Genomic DNA, 22,846 nt, shown 5'->3' on the forward strand with positions numbered 1-22,846 from the left:
GCTTATGAAGAGTCACTATACACAAAGATGATCGCCAGTTTAGAAAAGAAGAATATAACAATTGCACTATGGTAAAGACCAACAATCTAAAATCCCAAATAATTGTTATGTAAGCCACTTCAAAGGAATAGAGGTAATGTTTCCAAATATATAACCTAAGTGCCGGGCTATCCCAACCACATTGTGCAAGATGAAGCTTACCCTAATGGAAACCTAAGTCACACAGAGATACAAGTAGGTGAGTCCCAAGGATCCTGTAATGCATGAACCTAGTGCTAATTCAAGAAAATATGCTCAAGCAACTTTGAATAACACAACCATTATGAGACAGTCCCTTCTCTTCAACAATCAGGTTACTTCTCAGCTTGGACACACTTTATCAGAGACGACAACCTTTCATGGCACAGATTTTCATCAGAGATAGCTCATAGTCAGAATCCTGTGGAGAAAGTGATTGAAGCCTTAAAAATGATGCTGCAGTTATGTGTCTGCAAACTGTCAGGTCAGGTGTCCAACTAGCACTCATATTTTGTGAGTCCTACCATATCCCAACACCAAAGCAAGATAACCTTATCAATATATGTAAATTCTATTGACTATTAGTTGTCATCTCCAGCTGGTAACAAATATATAATATATAACATACAGAAAGGGAGAATTAGCTCCTTGTAATAAATAACCCCTCACAGTGAAAAAGTTACAGAATGCTCAATTGAGAGTGCCAAACCTGGTACATCAAGCGAAGACAAAACACACATTTATTAACTTCAGAGTAAACCCTCTTGTCTATGATGCTAGAGATCCATATTCAATCATTGAAGAGTTTGCTGCTTACTGGTGATACAGCACCTAACGTTGTCACATAAAATCATCTTCAAGTTCCTGAAGGGATTTTCCTTTAGAAGAAATATCTTTATTGGATGTCATCTTTTCAGAGACCATGAGTCCTTTGTAGCTTCTGATCTCTGCCTGCTTTTCTTTCTCAAGTCTCTCTAATTCCTCTCTTCGCTTCTGATTACATAACAAACATCCAGATGATAAAGAAATTAACTTAAGCAGCAGATGAACATCAAGCATAACATTTGTCAGAACCATACCTTGTCCCTGAGCTGTACTTTCCTTTCAGCTTTCTCCGCAGCATTGTACGATTCTTTCTCAGCTGTATCACAAGGTACCACCAAGATTGGGTTCAATGTGCAAGGTAAAACTTTAGATTGTTTTGAATTCCTTGGTGCTATAATAACGATATGCTTTTACAGGATAAACTTGTCAAATTAGTTGTATACCTTTCAAGTCAGGTCTTCCTTCCACTTTTGTTTTATTCAACCTGTTGACAATCTCATTGATGCGCTTCTCCACCCTCACTGTGCGTACCTGCAAATTGAGTTCAAAAACACTCACTTTTGGCAAGCACGTATGATTGCTAAGTACTATTCTGATCTATTTAGTGTATCACAGGAAAATTGAGCACATTATACTCTTGGGATTGTATCTATATCAGATACCAACATTCTCTGCATTCCCTTGAGGTAGCCTATTCTACAGAGCTTACCTTGTCATTTCTTTGACACCAACTTTGCTAGCTGCAAAAGAAGCTCAGCAACAACCTTGGAAGTAAGCCAGCATTTCACAGATACATATAATCAACAAATAAGACCTTAAGTTGTGCAATATTATCTCCTCGCATATGCACAAAGCATGCGAGTCCTATGGTGCATAATGTTTCCATGCAATGCAGAAATAACTATTGTTCCACAAGGGAGAAGGTTCACGAGTCACACATTTAGAAAACACTATTGTGGCCAAAAGATGCTACCATGAGAGGGTAAAAATCATAAAGAAAGTGGAAAATAATTCAAAAAGTCAAAGGCAAAATCTAAAAGCTAGAAAGCAAAAAATGAGGATTAAACTAGCATACAGGCTGAAATAAGCCATCAAAGAGCTAGATCAGCTATTCCATTCTCTACTTAAGTAAACCTGTCTGCTGTCATTTCCATTGCCAGGAAGATTTGAAACAGAGCTGTCCTTGCTTCATTTTCAGATGGAGTTGTTCCTGTTTAGTTTTCTGCAGCTAGTTGACTGCAACATAATTTCTTCATCAGCAGTTTCATTGAGCCAAGTTGAGCTGTTCTAGACCTATTTTTGCACTTCTAGGCAGACTGTTCATGATAGATTCTCTTCAATATCTTTGTTAACAGAGTTCTCAGCAGATCAGGGCTGTATTTTATTTCAGGGATCTGGTAGGAGTCAATTCTAGAGGATGTTGAGATGACTAGTGGAGGATCTCTTCATCAGATCCTCTTGTTTTACTTTGCTTTTCACCTTTAAATAGTGGCAGAGAGCTGCCCAACATCTTAATTGAGAGGCCTGAGGGGGAGAAAGTTGTCCCTTTCTAGTGAAGGTTAGGGGCTCTTCCCATGCTGAAGTTGTGTTCACCCTATGCAACTTTGAGGTCTTGGTAGTTGCTCCTTATTTACCACATGGTCTCCTCCTTTACATTCAGTTTTCCTATCAAGATGTCAATTGTTGGCATCTTGCAGTGTCTATGCCTCTACTTCCTTCTCTCATACCAATGGCAGAGAGCTGCCCAACATCTTAATTTAGAGGCATGAGGGGGAAAAAGTTGTCCCTTTCTAGTGAAGGTTAGTGGCTCTTCCCATGCTGAAGTTGTATTCACCTGATGCAACTTTGATGGTCCTGGTAGTTGCTCCTTATTTACCACATGGTCTCCTCCTTTACATTCAGTTTTTGCTATCAAGATGTCAATTGTTGGCATCTTGCAGTGCCTATGCCTCTACTTCCTCTCATACCACCACTGCTTCCTGTTCGCTTTCACTGGCCAAACTCCTGCCATTATTTTCCTCTCCTAGTGTCACTCACTTATGTTCCAGTCCTCCCATTGACATTTGCACCAACACCTCAAATCTCCTTGCACCAAGTTGCATCACACTCTTGAATGCAGCATGACACAGTCCTCTCACTAGCAGGTTTACTAATTTGGTTGCCTGTTACAAGGATTTTATGAAAGCCCTTGGTTTTCTTGAACTGGATTCTGATTTGCTTTTAGCAAGGCCAAAATCTTCAATTATTGGATTTGTTGCAAATCGCGCTTTTGGAACTTAGCCAAACAACTATTTGAACTAATGCTGATGCCCAGACAGACCAGCTTTGTCACAAATAAGCTTATGCATCATCCAGAATTATGTTTACCGTTGCCACTAGAAACCCTAACCTTGGACATGTAACAAAAGTTTAGGCAAGCAATGTCCATATCTCAAAGACAACATGCAAAAACATCAAGAATGTCTATATGTGCATATATGCATAGATAGGCCATCATTTGTAAGCCATTTATGGCTCAATGAACTATTGGTGCTAATCAAGACAACATGCAGAAACACCAAGAATGTCTATGTGCATATATGCAATAGATTGGCCGTCCATTGTAAGCCATTGATGGCTAAATGAACTACTGGTTGCTAATCAAAGAAACCCATATCCAATGAGCTACCAACTAGAGCATTTGCGCAACAAGTACTCTACCCATAACTCATCCTCGGAGTTGTACTACCTATCCAAAGAAGAAATCCATCCATAATTCATCAAATAAGGTGTTGGGTTGTGAAACTAACCTTCAGGAACCCAAAGGGCAATAAACCACATTTTAGCAAACACTTAATTCATCATAACAGTAAATTCAATGAGAAAAATCCACACACAATTGGAGCTCGAGTACTCATACGCTACACACGACACTTGTTGGCCCCATATCTTGGCGCCCCTTTCAAGTTTCAATACTTCTTTAGATTATTGGTGTATGCTTAAAATTAGTTACAAAAGTCTGTATTTTCAGGAATTGCTTGCGGCACAATCAGTTTGCAAGTGCACAATGGCCTTGTCCCCTTCAATGATAGCTTGTAGAATGCTTTAAAAATGCATATGAACACTTCAACAATTGAAACCCTAAAAAGAATGCCCACATTTGAACCCAACTTTGTGGAGCATTTGTCTTGACAACTATCGTGCATAGTTCCCATGCAACCCATGTTGTTCCTCTCAAAAATAGAGGGATTTCTCATGATAAAACTGTGAAAGCACCGCTTTCTTTGTGACAAAGTTGTCCAAAAAGCACGGAAGGCTCCAAATCTCAAAGCAGAGGTGAGGATCTCAGTCCATTGTGCTGTAATAACCTATTTTAATGAAATGTAGATCAAAATAACAACATATCTTGCTGTAAATGGAGTTATATAAATGCCCAACGAATTCTACCTGCGGAAGAGAAGACCTTAAGTGGTCCTATAAGCCATCATTGTAGTGATCTTTTAACATTACTTCCCCTCATTATTTCAATTGTGTTGATCAGGTGCTTACAATAATCAAAGTTCATTTGCCTTAGCTCACTGAGTTGTTTGATGTATTGTCGTTCTCTGTATGTTGTCATCAAGTAAATTTTTCTAGGGACAAGGGTGGACTCTTTTATTTTTACAATCACAATCTTCAAAATAATCATAAAAAAAAACAATATAGTTCTAAAGCTCCTAAATAGTATTGTAAAAAGCATCACTTGTAGCTATCCACAATCAACGTTTTGTTTGTACAGAGGGGGAACTTCATTGAGCTTCAGCACAATTAACATGAAGCCACAATAAAATTGTAAAAATATTCAACATCATGATTAGTTACTAAAAATGTTTGAAATGAGGGAGAGAAATAAAAAGGCTTTTAAAAGGTGATTAGGAAAAGAATAAACAAAACATCCTCAAGAAGCAACGAGATTTACTCTAATCCATTACAAAAGAGATTACACGTGCCTTGCCAAATAGACATTTCTGAGAGAATGCAAATAAGTACTCCTTGCTAAGATGCTTACAAGTTTAGGGTTGTGGAAGCCAACTTGACCAACATCCATTGATGCAGTTTTCTTGAGGTTGGTCCATGGAGTATAAACAACATCCAAATTGTTTAGCTTATTGCCTACATCACAAAAGTAGTTTAGAATGAGATAAAAATGGTATCCAATCTGGTTCAACTCATTGGAGTAAAACAAAATAACAAGTATTACTTTGATTTGCTACCAAAAAATAATGCATAAACATTATCAATTTACCAAGTAAAGACACATGGAAAAAGAGGGCAAGTTTGACATTTAGCTAACACTCCCTTAGTTTCATAATGCCACCATCTAGGTGAAAACATTTTCTATGGGCCAACAATAAGAAACAACTAATACTCAAATTTTGCTAGAAAATTCATATGTATGCACATTGCCTACATGAAAGAGATATGATCATGCCAACAACCTCACATATATGCATGTTGGACATACACTTGCACGAGACAAGACTCTATTGACAAGGAAAATGCAAGGGTTGTATCAAATACTGTAGAATGAATCTAATAATTCGTATACAGGTGATACACATGTATGAATTCCCCCACTATGTAAGAGGCATTGTAGAATCTAGCCACATGACCTACCGCAGTGATTGGATACAGGATCTCCATGATAGAGGGGGCCTAGTCACCATTGTGACAATTCTTCTATGCCTATTCAAGTTGTAGGAACCATTCCACTTCTTCTTGATGGGCAAGATTCATCAGTTGAAGTCCTCTATGTTCCTAATTTGGGCTTCAATCTTCTATCCACTCATGGTTTTACAAGGATGGGAACCCAAGACGTCTTCACTTAGAAGGTAGTTACAGTGGAGGATACCACTACATGTGTTGTTTTATGGTTTGACACAAAACAGGGTGGGCTTATAAGCTCACAACCATCGTTGCTCTCTCATCTTCAGCACTTGGGCTTTAATGGCATGCCAATTATGGGCACTAAACCTAGCTCCATCAAATAGGCATTTGGAAGGGATTGGATGAGGGTTTGTTACATTTCCCTTCCTAACTTTCTTCATATACCCTAGTTGCTTGAGGAACAAATAGCATCAGTTGTTTATCCCCTAGGTGTCCACTCAAAGAGCATCTACTCCCTTGTGTTAGAATTTGCCAATTCCATGGGCAGTGCCCAATGTTTTAGTTAGTTGGTTTGTAGTATGAACACAACTGCATTAATAAGTTATGTCAAAACTTCTAGAGTTAGTTCTAGAGTTAAATGAACTCTAGCTCACTTAGGGATAGGTCTAACTTACTTAAGACCTATTGTACTTTGATTCTAACATTCTAGCACTTACATCTTTTGAGTGTGGAACTACTACCCACTCTTATTCATTGTCTTGTGTTCACACACACACACACACTCACTCACTCTCTTTTTCGTGAAGATAATTGAATTAAGTAGCAATATTTATATCAAACTATCAACTCAGCTAAGCAAAACAAAACAAACACAAATTAAGGCAAAAGGCTACCAAGACCCTAACACACAAATATTACCTAGAAAGGACAGCTAGTGTGGAGCAAACAATATCCAGCCAGGGAGTAGCAATGTCACGAAGAACCAGATCAGCTGAAAACACACACACACACACACACACACACACACTCTCTCTCTCTCTCTCTCTCTCTCTCTCTCTCTCTCTCTCTCATATTTTCATCATTTGGTATCAGAGCAACTTCTACGCGCAGATTCCAAACAACCACTATCAACCGGTGCCGCTCCACCAAGGTCCTGATATAGCCAACCAATGTTCAGCTCGAGGAAGAGAAGTTGCTGTTTTGGAGGAGGTGTTGCTACTATTTACAGCCTGCATGCAGCCCCATACACACTCTTGCATGCAACTGTGCACACATAGCCTCTCTCAGCCTTGTTCATAATTCTCTCAACCCTACTTGCCATTTTCTCAACCTTGCTCGTCATTTTCTCAGCCTTGCCTGCCATTTTCTGCAGATTGAAAAAAACTACAAAAAACCTAATTTTTCAATTTTGGGGGTTTTCGAAAAATTCTTTGATTCCTCGTCTGTCTTGCTCATCTCATACCTAATTGCAATGAAATTTTCAATTTCTCACACTCCGTACCAAGAAATTTGGGGATTTTCGATGGGCTTTCCCAATTTCTAAAATTTCTTCGAGGAAAGTTGGAGCTTTTACCGGATTTGAGTTCCCATCATGGATTTCCACCAAAATTGCCAATATTGCACAATTTCATTGGCATTGGTGTGAGAAATTTGTAGCTTTTCATTTTTTTAGCTCTAGTACGCATCATGAGGTGAATTCCAACTGCTAGTTACTGTTGGCATGCATGCCAAGGCAACACTTCTATAGAAATTTGGATTGTAAAGTACAAATTTTTTCAATTTTTTTAAAACTTTAAGAAGAAATTTGGGGCTTTTGCCCTGCACTCATTCCAAGGCAAGAAATTAGTGGTACAACAACATTCAATTGCTACTACAATCACATTACCCCAAGAGGCCTCGCACCTCAACACCATGTTCAAGGGTAGGTTGCTTGTTGGTGTTGCTATTATTGCTCCTCCTCCTCCCCCCTCCTATGGAGGATCAGAGGAAATGGGATTCGAAGGATGCTCAAGTACTTTCTTTGATAGCATTGTCAGTGAGAGGCTATCATCTTGCACATTCCGTCTTGCAAGAACTCAAAATCAGAATGGGACATACTTGAGCGTATGTTTGCTAACTGCAATGCTGCCAAGATCTCCTACTTTCGCAGAGAGTTAGCAAATGTAAACAAGGTGAGGTGATAGCATGACGGATCACCTTACTGCTATATAGGATTTCCATGAGCAACTACTCAATGTTGATAAGATTATTCGGATGTTCAACTGGTGAATATCACTTTGAACTCTCTTCCAAAGTTATATCTTGGTTTTCACACCTCTTTGATGTTGTGATTGAGGGGAGGGCAACAGCCTCTTACATTTGTTGAGTTGGAAGGCCTTTCATTGCAAGAGGAGCAGACTTGGAAAAATGTTGCATTGCATTCAGATGATGTAGCTATGCTTTTCAAGTTCAAAGGTTAAGATAAAGTTAGACAAAATGCAAAAAATTAGCAAAAGGTGAAGTTGGACAGCCATCAAACAAGGCTGTCCAAGACTCAAATAAGTCTAAAAAGAAGGGAAGATGCCAAGAAGCTCGGTCACTATATTGATAAATGCAAAAAGAGATTGGCCAAGAAGAAGAAGAAAGACTGTAGTTTGGCTGTCCAAGAGGCATCAGCCGACAAATCAGTAGATGATGATGCTTCAGCTAACTTGGTAGAGGAAGATTATGCATCTCTCACATGGACTAATGACTTCTATGGCTAATTCACCATTTAATGCTGCTAAAACACAGCAAACATGGTATTTTGATAGCGGTGCTTCAAAGCACATCACTTCTAGGAAGTGCTTGTTTACTTCTTTGCATTCAGCCCCTACTGGAAAGTATATCACATGTGCCAATAGCAACAACTATGATCTTTGTAGCATGGGACAATCATTGTTCCTATTTGCAGATGGTTCAAATTTCATCCTTCTAGATGTATTACTTATGCTTGGCATTACAAAGAACTTGTTGTCTATTGTAACTTTCAATAAGCATGGCTTTCATGTCATCTTTAAGGATGACAAATATATTGCCAGAGATAGAGAGAAGGACTATGCACTCAGGCTATCTAGCACCTTGTACAAGTGTTTATTCTGGTTAGACACTTATGACAAACAGTCTCATGATGCTCTGGCAGTTACTAGTCTTACATCCGCTATGCAAAATGCGGAGCTATGACATACCTGCTATGGACATATGAGTTTTGGGGGTTTGATGACCCTTCGGAGGTGTCATATGGTAGATGCATTGCCTGTAGTGGAGACTCCACCTCCTCATGCATGTGAGGGATGTATTTTGGGTAAGATGCACAAGTTTGCTTCAAACAATGCGCACTATCCAAAAAATGCAGCTTATTCACTTTGATGTTTGTGGTCTCACGAGGACACATGCACTTGGGGGTCACCTTTATTTTCTTGCATCTTTTGATGAATACTTTAGGAATACGTGGATGTATGGGCTGAAGGCCAAGTCTAATGTATTTATGCATTTTAAACATCTTGTAGCAAAGCTTGAGACTGAAACTAGTTTAAAAGTGCAAACACTTCACACAAATAGAGGGGGGGGAGTACATGTCTCGTGCATTTGAGACATATTTGTTGGATCATGGCATTATGCATCAAGCCATTGTTAGAATGACTCCTCAACGAAAATGGAGTTGCTAAAAGGAAGAATCACACTCTCATGGAAATGATTCGTCATATGTTGAAAAGCAAGGAGTTGCCACATAAATTTTGGTGGTTAGGACTTCAATGCGTCAATCATGTATTGAATCGTGCACCTACAAAGGCTTTGAAGACAATCACACCATTCAAAGCTTGATATGGCAAGAAACCCAAAGTTGACTACTTTTGGGTGTTTGGTTGCATAGCCTACGCGCATGTTCCGAATGAGCTTCGTGGTTTGCCAATCAGCATAGTTTTTATTAGACGCGCCTGCTTGACCAATCTGACATCTGAAAAACGTACGGAAACATGAGTACAAAATCCTATTTCATACTTGGCATACTTTTGGGGGAAAAAAGGGGACTGAAAAAAGCAATAAACATTATGATTTTGCCAAAAAAGGTTATCACCTAGCAAAAAACTAACATTCTAGCACTTGCATCTTTTAAGTATGAAACTACTGCCCACTCTCTCTCTCTCTCTCTCTCTCTCTCTCTCTGTGTGGATGATCAGATGTAAGGCCTCAGTGCCACATGAGATCATCAAAGCCGAGCTAGCAGCTACACCGATTGTAGTAGAGGCCCTCACCCGATTGGTCGCATACATACATAGCCTATGGGACTTAACCAGACACAGATATGCAGGATTGGCCCTTGAGTCCTCTACGCAGCTTACCAAAGAGGGTGATACTTCATGTTGATATGCACAGATGTCGGCCTCGTTTGAGCTGCATGGCTTTAGCATGGACAAGTTACCCCCCTTCTAGTACTCCCTTGATGCACCATCTCTTGATTTGAGCATATTAAAGATCCGCAAGATCATCAAGATGGATCTTACCCAGTTGGATATCAGGCGGACATGGTTGATGCCAGGGCAGGAGCTAGGGACAAAGATGGCTTTCTACCGTGAGCATTTCCTTCATACTACAGATGATGGATTTATTATTCGCCCGAGATACATGGACACCCACCTTTCCCATGGGATCAAATGTACTATTGGCCAATTGCGCACCTCCTCACATCAGCTAGAGATTGAGACTGGTAAATATAGATCCATCCCACCAGCGGAGTGCATATGCCAAATATACCAATTAGAGCCAGAGACAGAGGAGCATTATATTTGCCGCTGCCCAGCGTACGTCGACAGCTACGCGATTTGGAGGCCAGAGGAGAGATCACACACAAACAGGCGCAGAGACGCATGCACCGCTTGACCCGCCATAAAAAGCGGGAATGGGAGGAGGAGAGATATTGGGATATATACCACCTTCTTATGAGCAGAGATTGTGCAGAGGCATGGAGGCAGATCAGAGAACCACGCTCATCCACACCGATACATGACCCTGCAGTATGGCATGGATACGCACAGAGTTTATATCATGTACCCGCACAGCCGCTGATACCCACACCATGTACACCAAGACCGGGTATTTCATCCTTTTTCACCACTAATATGGTGAAACATGCTATCTCACGGTTACAGCATGGCCGCGCTCGAGACCAGTTTAATCTTCAGGCAAAGAATATTATATATGGCAGAGACACATTGGCTCCACTCATTGCTCACCTCTTCAACCGTGCATTGTCTGAAGGGTTCCCTGACTCGTGGACAGAGCATACCATTGTACCTATCCACAAGTCAGGGGATCCTATGGATCCTAACACGTATAGGACCATCATGATTGGGCCAATTTTGCCAAACTTTATGGCACGGTGATGGAGGAGGAGCTCAGCACGCTGGCAGAGAGAGAGTGCATGCGCGCACCCGGACAGGCAGGGTTCAGACGGGCATTTTCTACCATAGACCACATCTTCACTCTCCGTTGTCTGATCGACCAGACACGAGTGAAGAAACAGAGATTATATTGTTGCTTTGTGGATTTCCGCAAAGCCTTTGACACGGTTCCGAGAGAGAGGCTTTTCAGACGCCTACTTGATCTGGGGGTGGATGATGACATGATGTGGGGTATTTATGCACTATATGAGCAGGTCACTGGCAGAGTCAGATGTCCGGGAGGTATATCAGATCCCCTTGTGAGCACCATTGGTGTGAAACAAGGATGCCCACTCTCACCGACTCTATTTGGGCTATACATTGATGAGATAGCAGAGTTTATTCAACAACGAGCCGGTGGAGGTATAGATCTCAGTGGAGCCATAGTTCATATCTTACTATATGCAGATGACATTATGTTGGTCTCAGATTCAGCTCGGGGATTACAACAGCATTTATTAGCATTGGATGATTTTTGCATACAGAGAGGCATGACAGTGAACCTTGGTAAAACCAAGGTTCTTATATTCCATACATCAGCTCAGATACGCAGACAGAGTATTTTCATGGCAGCAGGAGGGAGTATTGAGGTCACTGGATCATATGTATATTTGGGAGTCACCTTTACAGCAGCTTTAGGGATTTTCTCGATGACACAGGCAGCTCGTGACCGCCTCACTAGAGGATACTCAGCATTGGCTCTTATGGAGCGACAGTATCATCATGCACATTTCCAAGAGCCCCGCACCAAGGGGTGGCTCTTTGATACTCTAGTCACTCCAGCACTGATGTATGAAGCAGCTATATGGGGGCCAGGCCTTGCCGATTATGTATGGACATTGATGGAGAGACCTCAGGTGATCATGATATCTAGATTGATTCGCAGCAAGGCCTCGGTCCCACATGACATTGTGCGAGCAGAGCTTGCCACACCGCCCATGCTAGTAGAGGCACTATTTCAGACAGTCTGCTTCCTACACAAATTTCAGGATATGGACAGAGATCGCATTGCATACAGAGCATATATGGCATCTCAGGAGATGGCTCGAGCGGGGGATACCACATCATGGTATGCACAGACTAGAGCTTGGTTTGACAGACATGGGCTAGACATTGATAGACTCCCACTTCTTCTATATGATACTCAAGATCCCACTTACACCCTCTCTCTCTCTGAGAGGAACAGAGTCATCAGACAGGAGATATGGCATATTTATATACAGAGGACATGGGTCAGCCCTGCACAGCCACTGCCATCGAAGATGGCACATTATTATACACAGTTCTTGAGCATATCAGAGCAGGGATTCATAGAGATTCCGAGATATATGCAGATCTATATGCCACATCGATTGAGAGTTCTTATTGGACAGCTCAGGGTATCATCACATCAGCTTATGATTGAGAGTGGTAGAGCCAGTGGTATCCCACGGGAGGAGAGGATATGCCCCCTTTGCAGATCAGAGGTGGAGAGTGAGAAGCATTTTGTTCTCAGATGCCCAGCATACTCAAAGTTGAGATCTAGATACACATTGAGCAGCTCACTTCAGGGATGTATGACTGATATGGATCAGAGATCATTTGGCCATTTTCTGGGAGAGGCATGGCACATTAGAGAGCAGAGCACACAGCGGGTCCTAGTCAGAGAGGGGCCCACCCAGACGACTATTACACAGTTCTTTCAGACAGACAGAGTGAGAGCTACTGTACCAGCCTCCAGCCAGACCTCCGGGCTCACACTACAGCAGGCTGAGGACCAGCGTACCCGACGCCGCACGAGGATCCGTGGGTTTCGGACCCCACAGCCACACCGACAGGAGATCCGAAGGATTCTTGATCTACATCGACAGCAGACTGAGATCCGACGACACTCGACACACTGGATCTCAGACCTCCAGTTTGCTCTTTCTCCACCGCCGATGTACCACATCCTGCATCCAGGAGGGATCACCTGCTATTAGCGACTTCGACGACTGCTACTACATCCCAGGATAGTATATCTCCCTGCATCTGTTACATATACACATTGCACCACTTTATCACAGCCGATAGTTGTTCCCCTATCACAGCCAACATTTGTTCCCCTTTTGTAGCCATTATCTGGAGTACCAGAGCTACATACGCACATACACATACACGACACTTATCACACTCACAGCACTGTATTTTCAGTTTTCAGTTTTTAGCTTTTCATTCAGCACTTTTATTTTGGATAGCTGGACCTCATCAGTTGTATCACAGTTTATCTCTCTCTCTCTCTCTCTCTCTCTCTCTCTCTCTCTCTCTCTCTCTCTCTCTCTTTCCAACACCCTAAAGCTAGTCTATACACACTTGTGTGGCCCCATGTGTCCGGCTTCATTGGGAAAAGAAAAGTATCTAATGCTATTGGTTGATGATGTTTCCAGACATGTATAGGCATTTTCTAAAGTTTAGATTAGAGGCTTATTCCCAATTCTATGAGCAAAAAACCTTCCTTGAAAAAATGTCTAATTTCGAGGTTCATGAAGTTCAAGCCAATCTTGGAGGAGAGCTTTCCTATAAGGAGTTTAACAAGCTTTGTAGGCAACATAACATAACATGGAGTTCGCCAGCACAAACACACCATTAGAGAATGGCATTGTGCCGCAACAAAACTGGACCATCTTAGAAATGGCCCATTCCATGCTTGAACAGTAAGGGTCATCCCTACAAAACCTTTGTTGAAAAAAAAATTGCCTTCAAGGTTTGAGGAGTTCAAGCCGATCTTGAAGAAGAGTTGGCCTCTAAGGAGTTTGATAGGTTTTATAGGCAGCATGGCATACACACGGAGTTTACCAACACAAATACACCAGTGGAGAATGGTGTCGTGGAGCAACAGAACTAAGCTGTGTTGGAGATAGTAAAACCATCCTTCCTTCTTGGAAAGGGTGGGAGATAACCTTATTTACCACAAATTACAGCAAGCAATAAACACAAAAATCTGAATATACAAACTTACCAATAGACACTGGGTTGGCCCCAACAACTAGCACCCCTTATAGTACATCTGACAGGCACTTCCTTCCTTTGCAAAGCATGCAATGGAGAGGCAATTTCAGCAAATTGTGAACGTACTACTCGTAATAAGAACATAAGCCTAGAAAACTACAAATTTCATGTACATTCTGCAAATGTGGCCATGAACATATTGCCTCTATCTTTGCAAGATCCATTTGTGCCCTATCAATAGATATAGTATGTTCAAAAAGTGAATCTCATGTACAAAGAACAAGGGGAGTTGGAATACCGAAAGGGATTGGGAGAATCCCATTGTACATCAACTTCTTCTTCAATTAAGTTAAATAAATACTGAAAGGGGCGCCAGTTTTGGGGCCAACAAGGTGTCCAATGTCCAAGATTATATGGTAAAGTGTGCATTTCAATTTTGTGAATTTGTTAATTGCTGTAAATAGTGCTTAATTAGGCTATTTACTACCCTATCCAAGGAGGAAGGCTGGTTTCATGGTTCCATTGCCAAGATAACTTATAGCAACTTTTGCCTTTGACATCCCATGATTTCCTCAGGTCCCGAGCTCGTAAATTTACTCTATCCCCAGTTACACCTCACATGCGCAACATTCACTTAACCATGTGATTAAAAATTAATCCACACATTAAGTGAGGTTTCCAAAATACATGTCCTAATGACAGTTTGAGTGTCAATTATTGCAGTATACACAATGTTCCATCAATTTCATAACACATTCTCAATAGAGAGGGCTCTAGTTGCATCTTCTCAGAGAGGGCAAAAGGACAAGGGAAAACCAAACTCAAATCAAAATCAAAATCAAAACAGGGCTAGTAAATCCCAAGGAAACCTTCAATCTACACTTAAACCTAGATGAAAGAACGTACCTAAGAAAAATAGGTATTGTCAACATTGTCAAAAGGCTAGCCATTTGACAACGAGTGTCAATCTGAGGGAAGAGGCATATAGCCAAAATCTAAGAATCAAACCTTCGCACCTTAGTCCGGTAACTCCCAACAGGGGAAGCAAGGTGGTGGCAACCCTGAGTAGGGGTAGTGGCAAGGCCAGACCCACACTACCACTAGTCAATCATCATACTTGGTGAACTACTCAACTCCAAAGGGTTTGCCCGACTCGTCTACACATGCCCACATCGTCTCCTTAGAGACATCAGATGCAAGTCTCGTTCACATCTACGAGATGCCTCCTAATGAGGTGCTTGCAAAGGCCCACTCGTCATAGTTGAGCATGTCAGTACCTGTTTGGCTTGTGGACAATTGAGCTACCCATCACATGACTTCTAAAACATACATTTTCATTTCCCAAGCTCCTGTAGCCAAGAGTGTCCGCGTAGAAAACAACTCCTTTGTCAAGATTCAAGCCCGGGGTCGCATTAATTTTTCCACTGACCTAGGTCAAGATCTCACTTCGTCAAATGATGTATATCATGTCCCCCGACTTAGGGTGAACTTGCTATAAGTTCGGCAACTTTGCCAGTTGGGGCAAGCAGTTTTCTTCACAATGACTACAGTCTAGGTCCTAGACTCTCAGAATAGTTTAGTGATTGCTCTGAGCTAGGCACAACCTAATGGCCTTTACCACATGACACACTTTCTTACTAAACCGACTGCCAATGATTTGGAGTTCCATCACTTCCAAGCTTTGGCCACCACACAGGAACCCACAGACTCTAAGCATCTTTTGCATTTTCGCTTAGGACATTTTGGCTACGACTCTCTTTATGAACTATCGCGTCAAGGAATGGTTGAGGGCCTTCCACGCCTAAAACTATCTTGAGAGGTCTATAAAGCATGTCAACTTAGTAAACAGTATCATACACCCTTTCCTCACTAGTCTATCACTCGTGCTGTGGAACCCTTAGGCTCATTCATGTAAATCTTTGTGGTCCCACATCCACTACTACATTGAATGGCGTGTTGTACTTTTTTTTAATAGTGGATGATTTCTCTACATACATGTGGATATACTTCCTAAAGCACAAGTCCGATGCTTTTACTTATTTCAATGCTTGGGTGCTTTTGGTTCATAACCAGACTGGTCATTATATGGATAGTATGAGGAGTGATTGTGGCAACCAATTTACCTCCCATGAGTTCTCTGAGTTTCTACAAGAGCAAGGCATTACATGCTAGCTCACCTCTACCAACTCCCCCCCACAAAATGGAGTCATAAGAGTGTAGGAATCGGACAATCGGCTATGGCACACTCTACGCTGTTCACAACAAAGCTTCCTAAGTGCCTTTGGGTCGAGGCTATTAACATGTCAGTGTACATTCCCGACCGACACCCAACTACGACGATCCCTAAAAAGACTCTATATGAGGTATTTTTTGACTTTCAACTTGTGATTTCTCACTTCAGAGTTTTTAGTAGTCGTGCTTATACGCACACTCCTACTAACAAGATAGGAAAGTTCACCCCTCAAGATGATCTCCTGATCTTTGTGGATTATTCTTCCGAAGGAAAAGCCTATCGTTTGTTTACTTCTCAAACGAACAAGGTGATCGTTATAAGGGATATTGTCTTTGTTGATGAGAGACATAGTGCAGTCCTCTGCAGCACTGGACTCTTCGTCGTCACCTTTGCTCACATCATTTGAGATCGTGCCTATTGAGCCGGGTCTACTACCCGCTCCTAACCTTTCTGAAGATACTTCAACTCCCAGGTCTTATCCATGAGACCCGTTACCTCGCTGATATCAACAAGCCATGTAGGAATCAGAGGTCCTTCCATCGAATTTCACTTCGAATGGCCCTAGAAGGTCTGCTGGGCTCACTCCTCAAGCTTTATATGCATTGTTGTTTATAATTGATTACATTGCACATTCTAAGCCCAATAGTTGCCAAGAGGCTCTTTAGAACCCTCTATGGCATGAGACCATAGAGAAGAAACTAGCTAGTATTGATCGAAATGGGACTTCGACATTAGTGGATCATCCTCTGTTATCGAGACGAAGTGGATTTTTAGAACCAAGCTAAAGGCTGATGGTACTTTAGACAAATACAAGGCTCACCTTGTAGTGCAAGGTTTCAAGCAAAAGCATGGCATTGACTATGAGAAAACCTTCACATCCACTACTCAATTGACATCCTTTCATCTGTTAATTGCGCTCGCCGCTCCCCGCGGTTGGCCGATCTATTAGATGGTCGCCAAAAGTGCCTTTCTAAATGGTTATTTGGAGGAGGAAGTCTATGTGGATTAGCCTCCCAATTTTTCTTCCGCTAACCGGACTGCCAAGGTATTTCGCTTGTTGCAAAAAGCTCTTTATAGACTGAAGCAAGCATCGAGGTCTTGGTACCATAGGATGGACGAGTTCTTAAAGACTGATGGATACCATTCTATCCCCTATTCTATATGTGCGCACCACTAGCGTGGAGGTTAGCTATATCCTATTGTATGTCAATGACATATTACTCACTAGCTCAGATTCTGCAGCTCTAGCAGAAATTAAGATACAGCTTTGCACTACATTTAAGATGACAGACTTAGGATTGTTGTCTTATTCTTGGGGATCGAGATTGTTAGATTCGAGAGAAGTATCTTTCTATCACAGTAGCAGTAGTACACCCTAAAGTTGATAGACCAATATTGCACTGATCAGGCATGGCCAATGGTCATGCCTCTAGATCCCATTGTCCATCTGCACAAGGATACCTCGGGTCAGCCTTTTGATTCTCACACCTATCGTTCTATTGTAGGGAAATTACTCTGGTTCATTCATACTAGACTAGATCTTGCATTCTCAATTAGTTTACTTAGTCAATATTTTCATACACCTAGAATGTCTCATTGGATTGCTCATCTTTGTGTATTGAGATATTTAAGGTGTACTTATAATTATGGACTAACTTATAGTCATGGTTTATGCTTACAAGGTTACACGGATTCTAATTGGGCAGAAGATCTTGACACCCGGCGATCCCATGGTGACTATATCTACACCTTGGGCATGGCACCCATCTCTTGGGCTAGCCATAAGCACGAAACAATGGCGGCTTCCACGGCCGAGGGGTAGAGTATCGGGTTCTCTTCGATGGTACTATGGAGGCCATCTAAGGAACCTATTGACTGCACTATAATTCCCTTGCAAGTTGCCTACAATTGTCTACTACAACAACCAAAGTGCCATTGCCCTTGCGGACAATCCAATCATCACCCCTTGGACACGGCACGTGGTGGAAATTCACTACCACTTTACCAGAAAGCAAGTTGAGCTAGGCACCATACGCCTAGAGTTTGTGTCGTCTAGTGACAACTTTGCAGACATTTTGACCAAGCCAATTAGCAGACCGATACTACAGTATCTTCTAGCGCGGATCGGCTTGGATACACCCATAGTTGTCAAGTACGATACGATAAAATATGGTACTAAATGGTACCTTATGATTTTATAAGGTACAGTACGATATTAGTATGAAAAAAAAACTAAGATGATTTTTTAAATAACAAAAACCATAAATCATTAAATGATAGATCATAGAATACATGTTTAAAGTGGAAATAGCCATTTCATTACAGAATAAGATGAATACATGAGGGTGACCATCAGAGTCGCATGGGTTGCGCAAAACATGTGATACAACTACACTCTAGTATATCTGATACAAAAAAGAGAGAGACCTATGAATCTATGATGAGGCTTCACTATCATCATCGTCATCGTCGTCATTTCTCCAAAGCAAATTTCAGCTCACGCCCGTCACGTCACAAGCTCCCCCCCTCCCCCCCCCCATCACGTCTGATCGCACCCACCAGATCGTTCGCGATGCTATGTCGCTTGCGCCCCCCCCCCCCCAAACGTCTTGATGGATCGCGACAGCCCAATGCCCTGCCTATCCGCCTTTCCCCTCCACCCCTAACAGTTTCCCCCCCTCCCCCCCCCCCCCTCCCCAACGGATTCAACCACCTGCTCCGCCTACTCCACCCTCCCCGCCATTCCATCCCCCCCCCCCCCCCTAGCCCCCTGCCCGCCCTGCTGTCCCTTTCCCCCCCTTACCAGGCCACCCTCTGATCCAAACCCCCGCCGGCGCATTGCCTCCGTCTGCGATCGCGGTCCCATCCGCGGTATACAACACCCCCTCAACGGCAAAAAACAGCATCCTACCCCCTCCCCTCGCCATTGTTCCCCCCCACCCTCCAGTCGCTCCCTCTCTTGCAGCAACTTTCCCCATCAAGTAGCACCCCGACGTAATTGGTAGTTTTCTCAAAAGGGTCGCGCAATGGAAACCTCTGGTCAGACACCAATGCACTCAGCAAGTGGCCCCCAGTCAAACACCTTGCATATCATCCTCTCTGAGGATCAACTCTTATCTGTCTGAGCTAACGAGCTGGAGCTAAAGGAAACAACGATTTATAGTCAGATAATAGTACATTTCCCAGCCAGGGCCCAAGATTGGATATTGGGGATTCGTGCCTTGGAGTCTTTAATGTCTATGCCCCTACGGAGGTTAGGGTACGCATAAGGTTCTAGGTGGAGATCGCGGATGGACTCCCAGAGGTGGACTCCTAGATTGTTGGAGGAGACTTCAACAACCTGAAGGCCTTGGAGGACCAACAGGATAGAGGCAGAAACTACCAGGGCATGGCTAGGAAGGAGCAAGAGGCATGGGAGTTTTTTTTGCTAGCAGTAGGAGCACGCAATGCCTGAGAGACCCTACCTTCCATAGGAGGGAGAGTTCATTGGACTTCTCTTCGAGATACAAGCGGCTAGGTGGAGCCCTGCTAAAGCGGTTGGACAGGTTTTATGTGGGAGAGTGGGGAGGCTCTCGTGGAGGCTAGATTGAGTAGTTGGCAGGCATCACGTTGTTCGATCATTGCCCGGTTCTCCTGACACGTTGTTCGATCATTGATCCCCCAGCATCCGCCCTAGACACACGATCTTGTCGCATCCCTGACTCGATCTATAGGAGGGAGGAGGTGACGAGACAAATAGAGTAGATTTGGACCAGAGAGTGGGACAGGAGGGACTGGGCAACAGAGGAGGTTGCAAAGGTCATAGCCGAGTCGAGCAAAATCTGCCAAGAGATAGCCATACATGCCAAGCAATAGAGCTGGGAGGAGGAGAGAGCACTCCAGCAGGACCTTGTAGCCATGCAGAGATTATTACAGGAGGCACCACAGGATCCCACCCTCCACGTACAGGAAATACGCGTGCGAGCAGCCATTGCTGGCCTAGAGGACAGGTAGTCAGAGTTCTCTTTTCGAACCTCAACAACCTTGTGGGCATGGAAGGGGGACACGATATGCAGGGAGTTCTTCCAGGTGCACCAGTCTCGCACCGCAGAAGAGCAGATACGCAGCCTTCAAGATCAGTATGGGAGGACTCGTTCTAGCCTAGATGAGGTGATGGAGATTGCCACCTACTTTTACACGCACCTCTTCCAACAGGAGACAGCTTCAGCTAGAGGACAAAGATGTAGACAACAAGTCTGGGATCACATCTCTCCCTCATCATAGAGGAGATGGGATGCTCCCTCTTGGCTCCCTTCACAGAGAAGGAACTAGAGGAGGCCTTCCATACACAGGATGGGCAGAAATGCCGAAGGGAGGATGGCCTATCTAGGGCCTTCTTCACCACCTACTGCAAAGTAGTGAAGGACTCCCTACTGATGGCCTTCCAGGAGATTTTCACTTCAGGACAGATGCCAGGGAGTCTTTCGGCAAGCCTTATCAGTCTTCTCCCCAAAGGTAGAGACCGGTTGGAGCTTTCCCAATGGAGACCGATCACCTTATTGTCAGTGGCCTATAAGGCACTGGCAAAGATGATTGGCAGGCGACTACGCCCTGTGCTCCCAGACATCATCCATGATACACAGACAGGCTTTGTCCAAGACGGCAGTATCCTAGACAATGTATTTACCTTCTTTGAGGCGACAGAGTGGGCTCAGTACAGTGGGTAGAGACTAATCGTACTACTCTTGGACTTCGAGAAAGCTTATGACAAGGTGGACTGGGATTTCCTAGAGGGCACCATGGTGAGGTTGGGATTCCCCCAGGTTTGGATTCGCGGGGTCTCCACCCTTTAGAGATCGGCCACTAGCAGGGTTCTCATAGGCGGAAGGCGAGGGGAGGAGTTTCGGCTAGAGAGATTGGTTCGACAGGGCTGCCCCATGGCCCCATACCTGTTTCTACTCTTTGCAGAGGCAATGTCTCACTTCCACAGGTCACGTGTGAGTGGATTACGTAGCCTCCGACTTCCAGTGACAAAGAAGACTGAGTTATTAGACTCAAAGTATGCAGATGATACAGCACTCTACATAGAGGACAATGAGTTGATGCTGGAGAGAGTGAGGCTGGCTCTTGACATGTTCTGTTCTGCAGCGGGAGTAAAAATCAACTGGCAAAAGTCGGTTGGTTTCCTCACAAACCCGGACTCTAGCACGGAGTGGATCGTCCACCTGGGATCTAGATGGGTGAGCAGAGGGCAAACCATCCGGTACCTAAGGGTTCCAGGTGGGACTCGACATCACTCCTGCCTAGCAGTTTCTTCCTATCCTTGATTCTATTCGAAGGAAATTGACCTACTGGAGCACGGCTCGCCTCTCACTAGCCAGCCAAGCCCTAATGGTTAACCAAAAACTCCTAGCGACGGTCTGGTACATCACCGCGTATTGGTTCTTCTCCTCATCATGCGTAGTACAACTCCGCCGCCTCGTGCGGAATTTCCTTTGGTCAAGGTCAAATGGTTCTAGGGACTCCATGGCCAAGGTGGTATGGGCGACCATCATACGGCATCGGTCAGAGGGAGGGCTTGGGATCATCGACCCAGAATATCAGAGTATGGCCCTCTTGGGCAAGCTAGCTGTCCGCGGCCTCCCACTAGAGGCGGGCAGACCTGGAAGGTCTTATTATAGGAGGGCCTTCAGGATTATAGACCGAGGCTTGGCGGTGAGTGGAGGCCGTCCCTGAGATCGATCTTCACGTCAGCTCAAATCAACCCCCCCCCCCCAGATCACCTTTCCTACACAGCTTACTCCGTGTGTGGGAGGGCCTCTGTAAGGCCCTAATCCAGAGGCGATTGCCAAGAGGCTACCCAGGTTCCTAGAGTACACTGTCAGGATTGGCAGACATGTACTGATACAGGAGGATATGAATTGGGCGCCATCACGTAGCAGGCACTAGGCAGAGCACAACATCATGGAGTCTTTCCGACGAACCTGCTAGCGCCGCCTATGGGATAGCTGGAGGCCGAGGAGGGTGTCGTATTTCTTATGGTTGGTGGCACATGGAAGCTTGGCAGTGGAAAGTTGGCTTGCCTAGATGCAAAAGGAGGGAGGTTGTAAGCATTGCACACAGCAGCCTCTGGAAACCCCACAGCACTGCCTTTGGTCATGTGAGGAGGCACAGCTCGTGTAAAGAGGAGCATGCCGCATCCTTCGCCGTATAACACCCAGCCTTGGATATATCTCATGGGGAGCTTTCTGTTGGCAGGCAGTCAGACAGGGCCGTCATCTTCTATATGAGGCCGAGATAGAGGACACGATATTCATTATCGAGGCAGGGTCATGCGCAGTGGTGGATTTGGAGGCTCTACCCATCCGCCAGGTACTAGAGCCCACAGCAGACCACTCGGAGGTATGGGAGATCATAGGGAGACTTATTGGATGGCATATCTGGAAGGCGTCGTGTCAAGAGGCTTTCGGCGAAGAGAGACTTTTAGTACATACGACCTTAGTATAGCTCTGGACCTCCATCATCCACTCCCTCCGCAACTGATGGAATCAGGTGCACAGTGAGTCTAGGGCTCGTCAAGAGCTCTGTTGTCATTTCATGCGCACTTGGGGTGGCCAGGACCTGTTTTTCGTGATGCAGGCAAGTATCCCCAATTGGCAATACACCCCCCTCCCTCCCCCATGGCTTCTTGCCCCTATCTCCCCCAAACCGCCTTGAGAGGCTTGTATACATTATGTAT

The 22,846-nt window shown here is 43.8% G+C and overlaps 1 protein-coding gene across 3 annotated transcripts in view; it reads right to left on the bottom strand.

The window, feature by feature from the left end:
* Positions 1 to 565: 565 nt before the first annotated feature.
* The window catches only part of LOC148037459 (uncharacterized), a 77,481-nt gene continuing 55,200 nt past the window's right edge, over positions 566 to 22,846 (bottom strand). Inside the window, exons 3-7 of one of the 3 annotated variants that reach the window (XM_087676413.1) lie at positions 4,871 to 4,974; positions 1,287 to 1,374; positions 1,098 to 1,159; positions 850 to 1,011; positions 566 to 727 (exon numbers count right to left, since the gene is read on the bottom strand). In XM_087676413.1, coding sequence (XP_087532539.1) covers positions 859 to 1,011; positions 1,098 to 1,159; positions 1,287 to 1,374; positions 4,871 to 4,974 — 407 coding nt within the window. In that variant the 3' untranslated portion in view covers positions 566 to 727; positions 850 to 858. Of the gene's footprint in view, positions 1,012 to 1,097; positions 1,160 to 1,286; positions 1,375 to 4,870; positions 4,975 to 22,846 lie in introns of all 3 variants that reach the window. The other 2 variants (XM_087676412.1, XM_087676411.1) reach the window with 2 other exon arrangements.

This window comes from Lygodium microphyllum, chromosome 4, assembly GCF_053477565.2.
Source record: "Lygodium microphyllum isolate KBCC chromosome 4, Lygodium_microphyllum_v1.1.10, whole genome shotgun sequence".
Lineage (NCBI taxonomy): Eukaryota > Viridiplantae > Streptophyta > Polypodiopsida > Schizaeales > Lygodiaceae > Lygodium > Lygodium microphyllum.